The 16,127-nt window shown below is 42.9% G+C and overlaps 1 protein-coding gene across 1 annotated transcript in view; it reads left to right on the top strand.

The window, feature by feature from the left end:
• The first annotated feature begins 10,803 nt into the window (after positions 1–10,803).
• The window catches only part of GUCY1A2 (guanylate cyclase 1 soluble subunit alpha 2), a 135,485-nt gene continuing 130,161 nt past the window's right edge, over positions 10,804–16,127 (top strand). Inside the window, exon 1 of the mRNA XM_066570813.1 lies at positions 10,804–11,095. Coding sequence (XP_066426910.1) covers positions 10,841–11,095 — 255 coding nt within the window. The 5' untranslated portion in view covers positions 10,804–10,840. The remainder of the gene's footprint in view (positions 11,096–16,127) is intronic.

Below are 16,127 nucleotides of genomic sequence, written 5' to 3'. Positions count from 1 at the left end.
GCAGCCCATGAAAGCAGGGACAACTCTGCTTGTCCCACCCAGTCCTGGCTCCAAACTGCATTCCCAGCCCTGGGCTGTGATGCCAAGGGCTGTGGTGCCCCCTGATATTTTTGGAGTGGGATCTTCTCTTCCACTAATTCTACTCACTTCTCCAGGATGGAAGATGACTATTTCTGCCTCTGATTTTTTTTCCTGCAAGCATAGTGGCTTGCTGCTTTTCTCATTTCCAACCAAATTATGCAAAACCTAGCATAAAAAGATTTATTACCTCATCTTTACAAAATTCTGTTTCTTTTATGTCTATGGTTCAGTTGATCCCTGTAGTGCCTGATTTTCTTCCTGTTAGTCATCTTTGTTTTCTTAGCTGGAAAAAAAGCACTCAAACTTCATAAATTCCAGTCCTCTAAAATAATAAAGCTCTATTATTTGTGTTGTCTTTGATACAGAGTCTTACACACACATTATGCACGTTGCTCTCTCATCAACAGTAAAGGAACCCAAAGTATTTCAGAAGAAGAAATTAAGAATACAAATGTTGCAGCTCTTTATAACCTCTCTTTGAAGTTAAAGCAAATTAAGGAAGAGTTGCAAAGTTGGTTGAAGTTTACAGTGAACCCATTTCTGTTCCAGATTTTGCTAGCAAAATTAATTTTACATTGCTACATTTTTTAATGTGGAATTATTGACAGATACTCAGCTTCGGGTTAGGCTCATAGAAGATAATGGGCTGTCTACAAGAAATAGAGATTTCCTTGGAGTGCCTTCTTGTTTCATGGAAAGCCAGAACTAGTATCTTTGAATAAAATTCAAAGAGGAAAAGAGAAGTTGACTCAAGATTTACAAGTTTAAATTGGTGGAACTTTTTCTTTGATAAAGTATAGATAAGTACTTTACCTATCCATTTCTAATTTGTCCTTTGCAACATCAAACCTGCCTCTCTGCCTGTCTCTCACACTTATATTTCTGATCTACCAGAGATGAGACTTTGCTCAGTACAGACCTTTCACACTATTTAAAATCCAATTACCCTGAAAATCCTTCTCTTCCCAGATAGGTCTCAAGTGTTCAGGTTATGATGAAATTGCTCTGCTTGATTGTAACAGGTGGACTTACCTTACTAATAAAAGAAGACTTTTTGCTTGTGTTTTATATATCTGTACACTTACACAAGTCTGCTTGAACCAAAATGTTACTGTTTTTAATATTTAATGAGCTGTATTTTTTAATATAAATAACAGTGAACAGAACAGGACAGGAGAAGATGGGAAGGAAGATGAGAACAAATAATTTTGAAACATAAAATATTTAGGAATTACTGGCAGCTGTGGAGAAGGGGGAAGCTACCACAGACAGTAGCACTGTGCTTTCTGTTTCTTATTCTCAGACTTGCTCAAAGAAGTTGTGTATTTAGGAACTTACTGTTGTACTATTCTTCAGATTCTTGGTTTTAATACCAGTCACAATAAATTCAGTGCTTCTTTTTCATGTCTCTATAATTTTTTGAATCTGACTCTTTCATTTTCAAATCCTGTCTGCATTGTCATTTTAATGCTTTTGTAGCAAGTAAAAATTAAATTTAAAAATTAAATTTTAATTAATTGATATTACTTTAAAATTCATTTCTAAAAAATTAAAAATTCTGCCATATGATAAACTGAACAGGGTAACACTCTATTGCTATGCACTTCCTCTGAGTTTTCACCTTCAAGGAGTTCAAGATGCTTCTTAAAATCTGGGGAAGTGTTTGGCATTTGAGGTAGTATGGATGTTTTAATGTTAAGCTGCTTCTTTCTGCTGCAGAGCATTTGCTTTGTGTTGCCTTTGTGCCCAACCAACAAAACAATTGCTCTTTAACTTTTTTGACACCTTGTTCATGTTGAGTCATGTAAAGCGTTAAACTGTTGTCAGGGGATGGAAAAGATCACACTTGAAGATAAAACACGACGGCATGAGGGAAAAACCATGACATCAATTTGAGATTATACAGCAGGAGTACATTTTACTTCATGGTAAAAACGGGACAAGATAGTTTGCAGAAACTTTGTGTTGTGCACAGATTAGTACTAAAAATAGTTTGAATCAACTGTGTTAGCAATTTCACCTATCTGGAATCAAATTCTCATTGCTTTGCAGAAGTATCTGTGGTTTAGCTTTAGCTGAATCTTATTACTGAAGAATAAAGGGAAAAACTGATTGTATAGAAAACCACACCTGTGACCTGAACTACAGCACTCTCTTTACAAACCAGGCACTTGGCTGCATCACTGCAGTGAGAGCTAAGATTTCTTCTGACTTTTAGAAGAAATATTCCAAAAATATGGTTTAGTTATTGGTCTTACTAGCAAAATGTTAGATTCTTTCAGAATTTTAATGGTACTTTGTCTGTAAAAATAATTTGCATATTTATCTAACTACAGAGAAAGGTTTTTTTAAACATTACTCCACTAGCAGCAAGTGTTGGTGGATAGAATTTATTTCTGCATTGCTACAAGCAGCCAAATTCCCATTATGTCAGTATGTGCCTTGCTTGTGGATTTTTTTTTTCAAAGAAGTCCTGAGGATTTCTAAAAGGTGACGAGGACCTCAGCCTATATCAGCAGGGATGAAAACTACAGGATTTGACCCACACTGCTCTCAACTCCCCACTGAAACCATTCTTTGTTTGAGCTTATTCACATTACATATTTGCTTTGTAATTGCTTGCAAATCACATTGAGAAGTTTGGAATGAAACATGCTGCAAAAGTGAAATATTCATATTATGGCAAGCACATTGCAACCTCCCCCCACCCCCTGCCCCTTCCCAAGGTGTGTGATTCCCTCACAGTAGCCTACCTTTTTTTGACCTTTTTTTGCATAGAATATGTTGATATGAAAGAGAACTTGAGAATCTATTAAGAGTCTTCCATAGAGAAAAGGATTAGTCTTTCCTTCCTATATTTTCCATATTTTGTTTGTTCATCTCCTCCCACCCCCCCCCCCCCAACAGAACATTTTAGAAAGGTTCCAACTCAGATTCTGAAGCTGAAATTACACACACACACATATATATGTTTCTAGTTATGTCACTATTACAAAATACATTTATTTGGTAACTCCTAGTGCAGAGCTTCCCTATTAGTATTCACACTGATGTCTGCATAGAAATATTCCTCTGGGAACTGTCTGTTTTGCAAAGAGCACAAAAAGCTGTAGAATAAGAAATGCTGATATCCTGATGCTCAGTAACATCAGCAAGAGCAACAGTGCTGAGTAGCAGAGGCACTCATATCTGAAAGTTGTGTTCCTTCACCAAAACTAATTTGACAGGAAAATAATTTGCCTTTATATTTGCCTGTGGCCTTGTTTTAAGGAGCCAAGTGAAAGTAAAGAAGGAGGTTAAACAATCAATTAAGTTTTCAAGCGCTAAAACTTAAGTCACCATATTTTGCAATGCTTTCAAATATTTCTCTAGAAAATTAGGAATGTTTTAACACAAGTGTCCACAGCAGGTTATACAGCTGAATATCTAAAAGGGAAAGGATTCTGAGCACTATTAAGTACATAAAACTGCTATGCACTACTAGGCAGAGACAGACTGAAATTTATGTTGAAGGTACATGTGATGAAAGAGGCTGGGACAGCCACTGTAAGCAGCTACATTACATTTCACTGCTTGAAGAAGTTGCTTTCACAAGAAGATCCTTTGCCACCTCTTGGAGAAATGGAGTAGATTTTATTACAGTAGATTTTATCTGGATGCTCAGTAGGATCTTTCATTTGGACAGCATTTTGGCTGACTCACTGTTCATGAATAATATCCTGTAGGTAGATATGGTAGATAATTTTTCATTTACTCAGACACTATCTTAATGGTTTATTATCATCTACATCTATAAGCATGTTCTTTCTCTCCCTATCCTGTTGCTGAAACTATATAAAAGTAAAACCTCTCTATTCCTTTTTGACCTTCATGGAAGCAAGTCTTTAGGACAAATAAAAGAATTCAAGGAAGCTTCCAAGAGAAAATCTTGCCAGTTCTTACAAGATAGAAAGTTTCACTTTTCAACAAGTCCGGGTAAAATATAGTGGGATTTCCTGTCATTAAGATAAAATAGAAAAAGGTAATCTAATCAGACAAGATGTCAGTGTGAATTCACCTTAGACCAGTTGGTAAGGTGGTATTGCCACATAGGCGGCAATAATTTACATTTTGGAACTTTTCAATAGGAAAATATCTGGTGGAAAGTGTCAGTTTGTGAAGTAACAAAAGTGTGCAGTGTTTGTGGCAAGGGCCAGCTCGCCCAGACGAGAGACAAGGAGCTGCAGTGTGACACTCTGGGCCTGACCTCCTCTGGTCCCGCTCCCAGCTGGGTCCTGCTGAGCTGCTGCAGAAAGCCCTCCTTACACCAGCTCTGCTGCAGGCTGCTTGCCTGCAAAACTGCTCAGCTTCCAACCTAGTCAAACCTGCTCAGTAATTTGTGATTATGCTGATTTTCCAGGACTTGCCTGCTAACTCCTTGCTTTTGCTTCCAGGGCTGCTACACGTTTTCCTGGTGCTTCTGGGATCACAGGGCTGCCTAGTGTGTGCTGTCAGAGACCACCAAAGGGAATTTCTACAGGCAAGCCAGAGCACTGGGAGAGACATGAGGGGCACCCTGCCTCATGGGCATCGACTCTGCCTCTCCTCAGAGAAAAGGCAGTCCTAGCAGATAGCTCAGGAAATTTGAGAGTCCTGGTTTAATTCAGCCTCTGTCAGGAGCATAAGAAGCTCCTAAAGCTCTTTCCATTTTGGATCCCCATGTATGTAGAAGAGTGGAGCTTCTCCAGAAGTCTGGAAAATGTGTCTATTTGAACTACTGCTATGATATAGAGGGTGCTTGAAAGCAAATTTGGTTTAATTTCATATGTACATGCCTAGAAACCATTGTATTTTCTTTGGCTTAGACTTGCTGATGACATTGATATCCTTACAAAAAAACTGCTTATAGCAGGAAGTATGTCTCTGGGATAAATATATTTGCAAGAGTGTAAACAAACTGGCTTTCTTTAGGGAGCCTGCTATATAAACAGTGGCTTGACAAAGCTGCAAAGACTGCTGGGGTGAGGTAGCTCTAGACCATAAAAGATGCTCATCAGCATCTTCCTGTTTTAGTGTTTTAAATGAATTTTAGTGGGGTTTAGCGGTAACTCCATGGCAGGACTCATGCTGCTCCTGCTGCCTGGTGTCCTCATGGTAAAATACTCAGGACACAGAAGAAACTCTGATCAAGAAAATGTTCAGTTTACCTCACTCAGGGCTGAATTCAGCACATCTGCCTTCCTGTGGAAGTGGAATGGAAATAGGAGATTTTGAGTTCTGAGCTACAGTTTTTATTTTGCAGTTTATAAGTTTTTAGGTCTGAATGTTTAGTCAGCTGAATGTTCATTCTAGACAATTAGTTACAATTGTATGCCATCACTTCTCCCTGAGATTTGCAATCTCAGTTTGACCTACTCATCTGGGTCAAAGCACTGCTATTTGGGCATTCTTATTTTTCTCACTCCATCAGGCATTTCCTTCACCTTTTTTTTTTCCTGTGTGAAATATTGATGATGTCAATATCCTTAGCTCTTTCCACAGCCCTGACATCTATTTTTGATCCTATTTTGGCAAGTCAGTATAGTGAAATCCCTGAATTTACAAATGGATCTGATGCTGTCCATTCATGTTTCCAGCCAACTGATCTTGAATAAAGTTGTCTTGAAGTTGGATTAGGCAACAAGGAATTCCTGATTCTGCTATTGATCTGCTAGATGGTGTGACTCTTGTGGTATGTCACCAGTGCTTTGCTTGCTTTTCTCATCCACAAGAAAGAAGTCCTAATAGTATGCTGAGGATCAGAGATTAAAGATATTTTATGAGCATTAGGACACTGATTCTTCTGCTTTCATTACACAATATGTCATCTTGCAGTGTAAAACAGATTCATTACTGCTTCAGTAAGATGCTGGACTCTAACATAACCTGATGACTAGAACAACAACTTAGACCAATGTGAATTTGCTGCACTTTGCACATAAACTATATTTCTGAGTAGTTGAAATATAGAATTGATTTGTTCTTCAAGCCAGCTGTAATTCAACAGATCATTAATGACAAATGGCAGAACGCCCCAGCCATCCTTCCAGGCACTACTCCAGATGGAAGTCATTGGATAAAGAACAGGAAGGTTTGGCAGAATGTGAAAGAAGAATAAATTCGCTGCCCATCATTCATTTTGCCCGACTGCAATAAAGTAATTGTAACACAATGTTGTCACAGGATAACGGTCTCCTGCTGCTTTAGAAATGCTTTGCAAAACAGGTGTTTACTTTCTCTGTGGGGACACATTGATCCCATGACAACAATCTTTTGTATTAAAGGAAAATTAAGTACTTATAGGTTCAGCAGTACTATAAAAAAGATTATTATAAAAAGCCATATAATGTAACAGGTGAAATGATATGAACTGTGTATATGATATATGTGATATGTGCAACTAATAGAGGGTAAGTAAGAAAGTATTTTAGTTAGTTAAAATACTTTCTTTTAGCAGCTTTACAGCCAACATTTTCTCAACAAAGGCAGATAGGACAATGCAATGCACTATGATGAAGTTGTTTTTGTTATTTTAATCTTCCAAGGCTGTGTGAGCTGTAGAAAAACAGCATTTGTGAATAAAAATAATATCAAAACTCCAGCATATGTCTGATGAGAAATGCACAGTTAATAGCAAATAAATAAAAAATCATGAATAATTAACAGTAATCTAACACACTCTAAATAATGGAAATTAAAGACCATGCCTTTTCTGTCAGGACTGAAGTCAGTTTTGTGAATTTTGCTCATTAGCACTAAGACAAAAATGCGAAGATATATAAAATGAGAAAACATTTTCGATTTTCATAATCTTTTCCTTAGAATCACAGAGACACAGAATCATTTAGGTTGGGAAAGACCTCTAAGATCATTAAGTCTGACCTTTGACTGATCATAACCTTGTCAACTAAACCACAGCACTACTCCATCACCTCCAATCCAATACTTAACCCCCTTTCTGTGGAAAAACAATCTTCCTGATGTCCAGCCTGGATCTCTCCTGGCACAGCTTGAGGCTGTTTCCTCTTGTCTTGTCACTTGTTACCTGGGAGAAGAGACTGACACACACCTGGCTGCACCCTCCTGTCAGGCAGCTGCAGAGAGTGATGAGGTCCCCCTGAGCCTCCTTTTCTCCAGGCTGAACACCCCCAGCTCCCTCAGCTGCTCCTCACAGCACTTGTGCTCCAGAGCCTTCCCCAGCTCTGCTGCCCTTCCCTGGACACGCTCCAGCCCCTCAATGTCTCTCTTGCACTGAGGGGCCCAGAACTGAGCACAGCATTGGAGCTGTGGCCTCAGCAGTGCTGGCTACAGGGGGACGGTCACTGCCCTGCTCCTGCTGGCCACACCTGGCTGATCCAGGCCAGGATGCCATCGGCCTTCTTGCCCACCTGGGCACACTCTGGATCATGTTCAGCCAGCTGTCTAATGAGAAGAGTAATTATGCATTAGAAATTGTGAAAGAATTAAAAGTACTCAAATTTTTTTCTGAAATGTCTGTAATGTGGGACACATACATTGCACTCTGTTGTAGTATGAGAGAAAAGTTGCATTGGCATTCTTTTAGTGAACCTTATTCATTTTACAGACATTCTGCTATTCACCCGATAATGTGCCAACTACAGGTTGGGGCTGATGAGACATGTATAAAAGAAGAATATTTGTTCTCTTATATGCTGTAAATATCTATTTCTATGGGCTCTCAAAGGCACTTGACTGCCAGATGAAGCAACCCCTGTGGTATTTAGCTTTTGCCAAGGCTGTGTCTGGATCAAGAAAAATGAAATGAGAATAATTAACTGGGGACTGAATGACTTGTTTGCTCACCAGACTCACCTCCGGGATCTGCATCATCTTGAATCTTCTGCTGTCTATTTCTATTTAGCTAAAGACAACTTATGATGGTGTTTGGTAGTTTTCCAGCTGGTTGCTCTATTCAGCTCTGTGCACTTCATATCATGAATCCCAAACAGAGTTGCAGTATGCACACTACTGATATCTTTAGTCACTGTATTGGGCAGGTATAAGGTTGTATCTAATCAGACAAGCCAACATGGTCTGGGTTTACTCAAAGGTCTGCTTCATCTGAAGAAAAATATACTTGAAGAACCTAATGGCATTTTTTTTGCTGAGCTGTGAACTTCACTATCTAGACGTTGAAGGAAAATGTCCTTCATGTTCTTCAAAAGAGTTGGTTTGGTACAAGTACATTTGGTTATGATGTCCTGACCTCAGGAATAGTCACTGAGGCAGAGAATTTTCTTTTCCACTTCAGGATCACTATATTATAGACATAAAAGGAATATGGCCATGAGGAGCATTAGAAAAGTAATTTTTAAAGCTGCAAAGGTAACTCAAGCACTGTCAAATGCTACCAATAAGTTGCATTGGGAAGTGCTCCTTTAAACTTCAAGAAAAAGAGAAAACTGAAGACCTAAAAGGTGTCATTTTTGTCATGTTGAAACCATCTTCCTTAGTGCTGAATAAAATGCAAAATGCCTCCAAGCAAGTTGCTTACCCTACAGCTGAAGTGTTGCACATGGAACCAGTTGACACTTTGGTATTTTTGCAGTTTAGAACTTATAAATATGTATTTGCATTTTCTGTGCTAAACCATGTGGCTCTTACCCAGTTGTCACTGTCACTGCATCAGCCAGGAAACCAGTGATAGTTTACTTCACTGAGGACTGTATGAAATGGTCTGTGAGAAGGAAATAAATTTAATGGAAACTGGAGCATGTGAAGGATGTTAACATCTTAACACAGAGCACCCTGTGCTAGGGGTGATGCTTAGCACTAAAGGGCACCTTTCAGACCCCTTAGTTCCTGAGTCCCCCCAGTGGTGGGAGCTTGGCTGCGGGCCAGCAAGGGTTTGTGCAGCCGATCTCAAAGAATCTGTGAAAAGGAAACACAGAGAAGGACAACAGATCTGAAGGTTCATGTGTGAATTACTTGAATGTGAAGTCATGCCTGATTCATGTCCTAGGGCTGCTGAGGGAATCACCAGCACTGCAAAAAAAAAAAGTCTGTGCATCCCAAGTGTAACACTTCCCATGGCAACAGAAGGTACTGTGGAACACTCTGGCTGTACTAGACATCCTTTCAAGCCACAGGCTCCAGTCATCAGACTCCATATCTATTTCTATTAAAAAAAAAAAAAAAGAAGAAAAAAAAGACACTCTGTGAGTCAAGGGAAACAAGGATGGCACACTGAAAGCAATGTCCTGGCAAAGGTTGTGGTGCCCCAGTTAAAAGCAGCATGTTCAGCCATAGACCTGTGCCCCCTCTGAGAGCAGACGCTGGCTTGTGCTGCCTAGGGCCATGCTCAAAAGCTCCTTCACACCTGTGGAAATCTCCCTAGTTTCTTCAGTAAGTCCTTGTTTAGGCTGCATTCAGACATTTAAAAGGATAAGGTTGTAAAACATGTCATAGTACAGTGAAAAGGTAGAGTAAAAACTACCTAAAAATAATTTCTTTTTAAAATAAGGTTTTTTTGAACAAAGGGAAAGTAATGACAAGCTGTCTTCATTGATGGTAGGACGAACCACTTCAGCTGAGATCACATTTCCTTGGAGCATTTTCGCTGAGGAGAAATACATGGGGTTATCACTATTGTAATGAATCTCGAAAGGTGTCTTTAAACTGAGAGCATGGGTCGGGAAAGTTGGGAAGAAGACACCTTGTGTGCCATCCGGGATCGAAGCTCCTCTGCTTTGGTCATCTCTCTTAGCCCAGTCCTTTCTCCCATTGCCAGGACTGTAGCGTGGGAATGAATTTAGTTTCTTTGCAGTTTTGGACACGACCTACAGTGTTAACGGGAGCTGTGCTTGCACAAAGACGACAGCTTTTGATTCTGAAAGCAGATGGCCGGCATCCTCTCTCCCCAGTTTTTAAAATTATTTATTTCTTAAGCTTCAGCTTCCCTAACGTCATTTCAAAAGTTCGCTGGCGGGGAGGGCTGGCAGGGAGCGCGTACCGGCTTTCCCGGCCGCTGGAGCTGCCAGGGAGCTGTCCAGCACCGCGGTGGGACTGGCGGCGGCGGGGCGGCAGCCACGGGAGGGCCCCGGGATCGTCCCCATTCTCCGCGCTGGCACCGCCGCTCCCCGCGGAGCCGTGCGCGGGTACCGGGCCACCTCCCCGCTTCCCCCAGCCCAGCTCCAAAGCTCCAAAGCGCAGAGCGGAGCGCCTTGCCGCCCTCCCGGCAGCCGGCAGCGGCTGCGCGCCGGCCCTGCCCTCAGCCCTGCCCTCGGCCCGCCCCGCCGGGCGCCGGGGGCATCTCCGCGGCGCGGGGCAGCGGGGCCGCGGGGAGCGGGGCCGAGCGCGACAGGCGGCGAGCGGGGCGGGGGAGGCGGGAGGAGGTGGAGGAGGAGGAGGGGGAAAGGGCTCCAAACAACACGTGATCCCCGCGGAGCAGCGAGGGAGCCGGGGGAGGGGAGAGCGGGGCGGGCGGCCGAGGCAGAGGAGGGCAGCAGCCACCGCGGTCGCCGCCGCCGCCGCTTTAAAGGCTCTCGGCACGGCGCGGCGCGGCACCCGCGCTCCCGGCCCGGCGCGGAGAGCCGCGGAGCGGGGCAGCGCCGCGGTCTGCGCTGGCCCCGGCGCGGCGGCTCTGCCGCTGCCTCCCGCCCGCCCAGGGGCACCCGCGGCCATGCGAGGCGGCCGCCCCCGCGCCCGCCCAGCTCGGCGCTGCCCGCCGCGGCTGCCCGCCGCCCCGCGCTGAGCCCGCCGCCGGCCCGCCCGCGGCACCATGTCCCGCCGCAAGATCTCGTCAGAGTCCTTCAGCTCGCTGGGCTCGGACTGCCCGGAGACGAGCCCCGAGGAGGAGGGCGAGTGTCCCCTGTCCCGCCTCTGCTGGAACGGCAGCCGCAGCCCCCCCGGCCCCGCTGACATCCCCTTCGCCGCCGCCGCCGCGGCCAGCGCCGGAGCGCGCCGCGCTCCGCGCCGCCGGCGGGTCAACCTGGACTCGCTGGGCGAGAGCATCCGCCGGCTGACGGCCCCCGCGGTGAGTGAGTGCCCCGCGCCCGGCCCCCGCCGCTGCCCCGGGGCTCGGGTCCCTGTCGGGAGAGAGGCGGCGGTGCCCGCGCCCCCCTCCCGGGTGGTCCCGCCGGGTGGCTGGAGCCCGCTGCCTCTCCGTGCCCGCTCCGGCTGCCGGCTGCCAGCCCCGCAGACCTGCGGGAGTGCCGCTGCCGGCGGCCCGGTGCTGGAAATCGGGTCGGGAGTCACGCTTAGGCGCAGCTGCCGCTTTGGCTGGGTTTATCGTTTCTGCCGAGTCCCTCTTTGAATAAAATCAGAGCAATAAAGTGCTTATCACTGGTACTAGCGACCGGTTTTTTTCTTATTTTTTTATTATATAAAAAGTTACATCTGTGTGATGCATGGCGTGCACGTTGTTCCTGAACAGTGAGGGAATGTGAACTTCTTACATTTGTAGGGCTTCCCTGTACTGAACAGGGTAAAACAAAACAAAGTTCCGGCTATGTGTTCGGAAATATTTCAGCAACAGATTTCCCTGTGCCTCCTGGATGCGCAGACATTACTGACAGGTCAGTTTCTTTAAAGCAGAATTTGAAATCCACGACTTAATGATTGCCTAGATAGCTGCACCTGTAGTTAAGAGTCAGGGACCCATTGTCTGTGTGCTGTTAACATCAGGAGCGAATTCAGGTAGAGCCTGTAACATATGCTGGTAAGACTGAAAGCAGTGTCTCAGGAGTTCTTGTAGATTAGTCTAAAAAAGAAGGTTTTTCTCCAGCCTTTTTGTTATGATTGTGCTATGCTCCTGTACATACATCTGTGATCACTGCTAAAATTTCCTCCTGAAGTTTCAGCTGCAACTGAATGTTTGTTTGGGCTCTGAGATAGTTTAATGTATTAAAGCATGAAACGTTAATGGCAACAAGTAGTGTAATGTGCAGGGCAACTGTATCTGCTATTGTGCCATCAGATCATCTTTTTTCATATTACTAGGCAGCTCTGGAAATTCCTTATGAGTCTCATCACCATCAACTCTCAGTTTTCATTGGTTTTAATATACTCTTTTCTGTTTGGAGTTTAAGTGCTGGACAGGAGTTGATAGGGTGTTTAATGGGGGAAGTTTTAGTGCATTAAATAGCTAATAGTCGTCCAGCTGCAGTTAAGACTTTTCTTTCCCATTGATTTTTTTCCCTCTCCACTGGGAATCTGGTCTTGTAATGCTGATATTAATAGATGATATTTCAGGTGACCTGTCTTGTTTTAGTATATTAAAAAAAAGAGAAGCTATTTAATTTGATAGTAATGCAATGGTATAATTAGAGCATATGTTACCCCAAATATTTGAAGTATTCAGAAGTAGTTCAGCGCAGCATTTTGAGATAACCTTAGTATTTGTGTTTTCTAAGCTTTGACTGTTATTTCCTGTGTTATGTTGCTATAAGAGACAATTACAGCTTTACATATAAGTTGTTGAATTTGTTTTCAAAATAAACACATTCCTTGAATTAAGACATTAATAAAACTCTGATAGATCCAAGTCCTCTTTCTTCCCTGCTCGCAGAGAAATTTTGCTTAAGAATGCAAAAATTTCATCTAACATGGTTTTGATGTCCCAAACAACAGCTTTCATGGTTTCCCTGGGAGGTAATTACAGCAACCCTTGTTGCTAAAAAATAGGTTATTCAAGAATCTTAATGTGATACACATTACTTAAAATTTCCCTTTTTATCTTGGCATCCTAACTACAGCTTCATTCCCATCTTACTCAGTTTGGCATAAATTAATGTCATTAAGTCAAAGAAGTCTTCTTGTCCTAGTCTTGGTTTAGGGAAAGAACCAAGTCCCCTGCCTTTCTATTTTTCACTCGGAGAAACCACTGTTCAGATGCTTTGTTATTTTGGTGCTTTCTTACTGAGCTCTGTGATACTGAATATATGCCTTCATGCAACAAGTCAAGTTGCCATATGTCTAACACTTTGGATCTGATTATTTTTTCACATCTACTGATATAAATCAGGAATAACTTTAATTAGAAGTAAAAAAACCCCACTTTGATTTAATAGGATTCATTTATGTTGTTTGTTAAATTAGAAGGCAAGTCTGAAGGGAGCACTGGCAGATGTTCTTTCTAAACAAAAAGCTCTAATACTTTTTTATAGATGTAGATAGATCTTCATAACATTCTACTATAGATAGGGGTCTCTGTTAAGTATATAAACATATCTGTGTGCATACAGATGTCTATACTGTGTATCTAGCCTGGAAGGTCTAACGTTGTCTCTTCAAACATGAATGCAGCAGATCTTTGTCCTCATTCCAGCTTTCAAAGTTGAAGGATGCTACAGGTTCCTGATGTTTATACTTAGCTGTAGATTTTTGTGCTTTCCTTCAGCAATGACTAGGATTGAATACTCAGTGAAACATTGTTTTGTGTTTTCACTGAAGAAAAATTCTGTGTGTGTATTTAATACTACTGTACCATGCAGAGAGTTCTAAGTGGTACCAGGAGCTACTGAGAGCTGCTCTGGGGATGTGGAGAGCATTGAACGGAATAGGAAGGTGCATCCAAGGGGGAAAAAGAGCTTTGGGCACCCAAGAGGGGTGTCTGTAGGGCAGAGCAGCAAGAAGGCTTCATTTTAGGAGTGGTAGTGCAAAAATGTGTACGAAATGTTTCTCCTGTGCAATTCATTCATGAGTTAGTACAGCTGTACTGTCAATTGTACCAGATTCTGTACAAAGAAATGCAGTAATGAGATATTCAAGATATATTACACTAAAATACAGTGAAAACAAGTTACTGCATTTTCTAATCACTTGTAATCTTGTAATCTCAATTTTAGCTGAGTATGACTTTGCACAAACATTACTTTTTGTGGAACTGTGGAAAAATATCAAAAAGTGAGCCTTACTGCGTTGCAGCATTGAATCCACCCCATTCTCCTTGCTCCTGGACAACAGCTTCTAGCACTTTCCAGCAGGCATGATATTCCACCTTTTCTCTTATATTGATTATTGGAGATTTTTTTCCTGCAGTAGTTACACTAGAGGATGTTGGCACCTGATCCCTCTTTCGGCACGGGTTCATTTTTATGTTCCTGTGGGTTTGTAAATGTTCCTTGACGTGCCTGGATGGGTGAAGGATTGCTACTGTTTATCTGGAATGTGCTCACTGCAAGCCCCCTCTTTTCTGAGTCCCAGAACTAGAAGGATGATAGGGCTCACGTCCCACCGAAACAGCTCTGTATTTTGGGGAAAAGTATGTGGTGAGACTTCCATCCACACCCCACCGCTGCCATTTGTGAGTAAGCTGTGCTGGGGAAGCAGGGTGCACCAGGCAGGGAGGCAGAGCAGCAACAATGCAAGGAGAGGCAGCTCTTTTGTCTCAGCTTCACTCAGCAAACTAACTGTGCATGTGCTGAACATGTCACCAAGCTGCTGCCCTGCTGCCTCCCACAGTTTGCTGTGTAGCCAAGTGCCCTGGCATCAGAAGGGTGGAGGCACAGCCTTCCATGGGGCCGGGGAGCTGTGCTCAGCACCTGGGTGTGATGATGATGATGGTTGGCGGGACCAAACTTTGCTGCCCAGCGCATTAAACTCCGGGCTCTGCACACAGCTCTCGTGGCTCCATCGGCTCACAAGGTCCTGGCAATAGTGCTCCCTGCAGAATGCCCCATGACTGTCCCTGCCCTCTCACAGCCTTTGATCCCTGTGATGTTCCCACGGGGCTGAGTAATTGTGAAGGCAGCTCCTAAGCATTCTAACATGTTCCTAAATCATGTTCCTGACAGAACACAGATGTCCCTCTGTCCTCCTTCATCTGAACCGCTGTCGAATGGTCTTTGGTTATGCACTCTGATCAGAGAAATCTGGAGCCAGATCCAGCTGCTCCCAAAACAAACAGTTGCCCTTGTCACCAGGCTGGGTTCAGTTTATTGGAGATAAATAATAAAATGTTGGGAACTTAATAGGGACATTGATTTATGACCTTGTTTTTAAGAAATAACGTGGTAATTATATGTACATCACAATCAAATTTAATGATACATTCTCCTTTTGATTCCAGCTTTGTTATTGAGTTCCATTTTAAAGGATTTTACACCCACAAAGACATACATTTTGATTAATTATAAGTAGAGAACATGATATTATATGCTATTCATTATCAAAATAATATTTTCTGCCCTTAGGAGCTCTACTATAGGAGAACAGTATCCTGGCACCAGTTGGCATAGATTGAGTCTTTAAAAGTGCAGTTTAGTATGTTACTGAATTCTAGTTCCTTGCAGCAATTTTCAGTTTTGCTCCAGTTCTATTTTGACTTGTATCCAATACCAGGCTGAAAATAGAATCTAAATCAGAAAAACATAATTTGTCACTGATTTGAAAAGTCAAATACTCTGCTCCCATCTAAGAGGCATAGGCTGTCCGTAAAGGAGCTGAGAGTGACCGAGTGTGCATTCAGAGGAGTCTGTGTACCCCTAAGCACTGCACTGATCTTTCTGAAACACAAATTACAGCACAACACAGCGTTAAACTGACTAACACTTCAATTTGATTTTATTTTCTGAAAGGCCAATGTAACGCATCGCTTACAAAACTGTTAAGTGAAAATCACTTCTGCTACACTTTTCTGTTCGCTTAGAATTATTTCTGCTATTCTTTAAATGCCCAGTTCAGAACACATTAATGTAAGAACACCTTTTTTCCTGTGTTATTTAGGAAGCTGCTATTGGCTGCCGCCAAACAGTTTGAATTTAAGAACTGTCTTTTTGAATGCAGCCCTTTCCCTGCCAGTGGAAGAAAAGTGAATGTAAAGGCAGTCATTTATGTTGGTGTGTAGGCTATGACTTATGTCACAGAACTACTGTAACTTCAAATTGCTTAATTGCAAGTGAATCCTCCAGTGAGCGGAGGTGGGCTTTTGGCAGAGAAGTTGCAGTGTAGCAGCTTATATCAAACGTGGCTCCATCATAAACCTCTACCACTTAGTGTCCATGAGTACTACTCCTTTTACTAGCTTTTTACTTCTACTCCCTTAACAAGCTGCTGCCACTAGCAGG

This window comes from Molothrus aeneus, chromosome 2, assembly GCF_037042795.1.
Source record: "Molothrus aeneus isolate 106 chromosome 2, BPBGC_Maene_1.0, whole genome shotgun sequence".
In the NCBI taxonomy this organism is placed as follows: domain Eukaryota; kingdom Metazoa; phylum Chordata; class Aves; order Passeriformes; family Icteridae; genus Molothrus; species Molothrus aeneus.
This window is presented reverse-complemented; position numbering and strand designations above follow the sequence as displayed.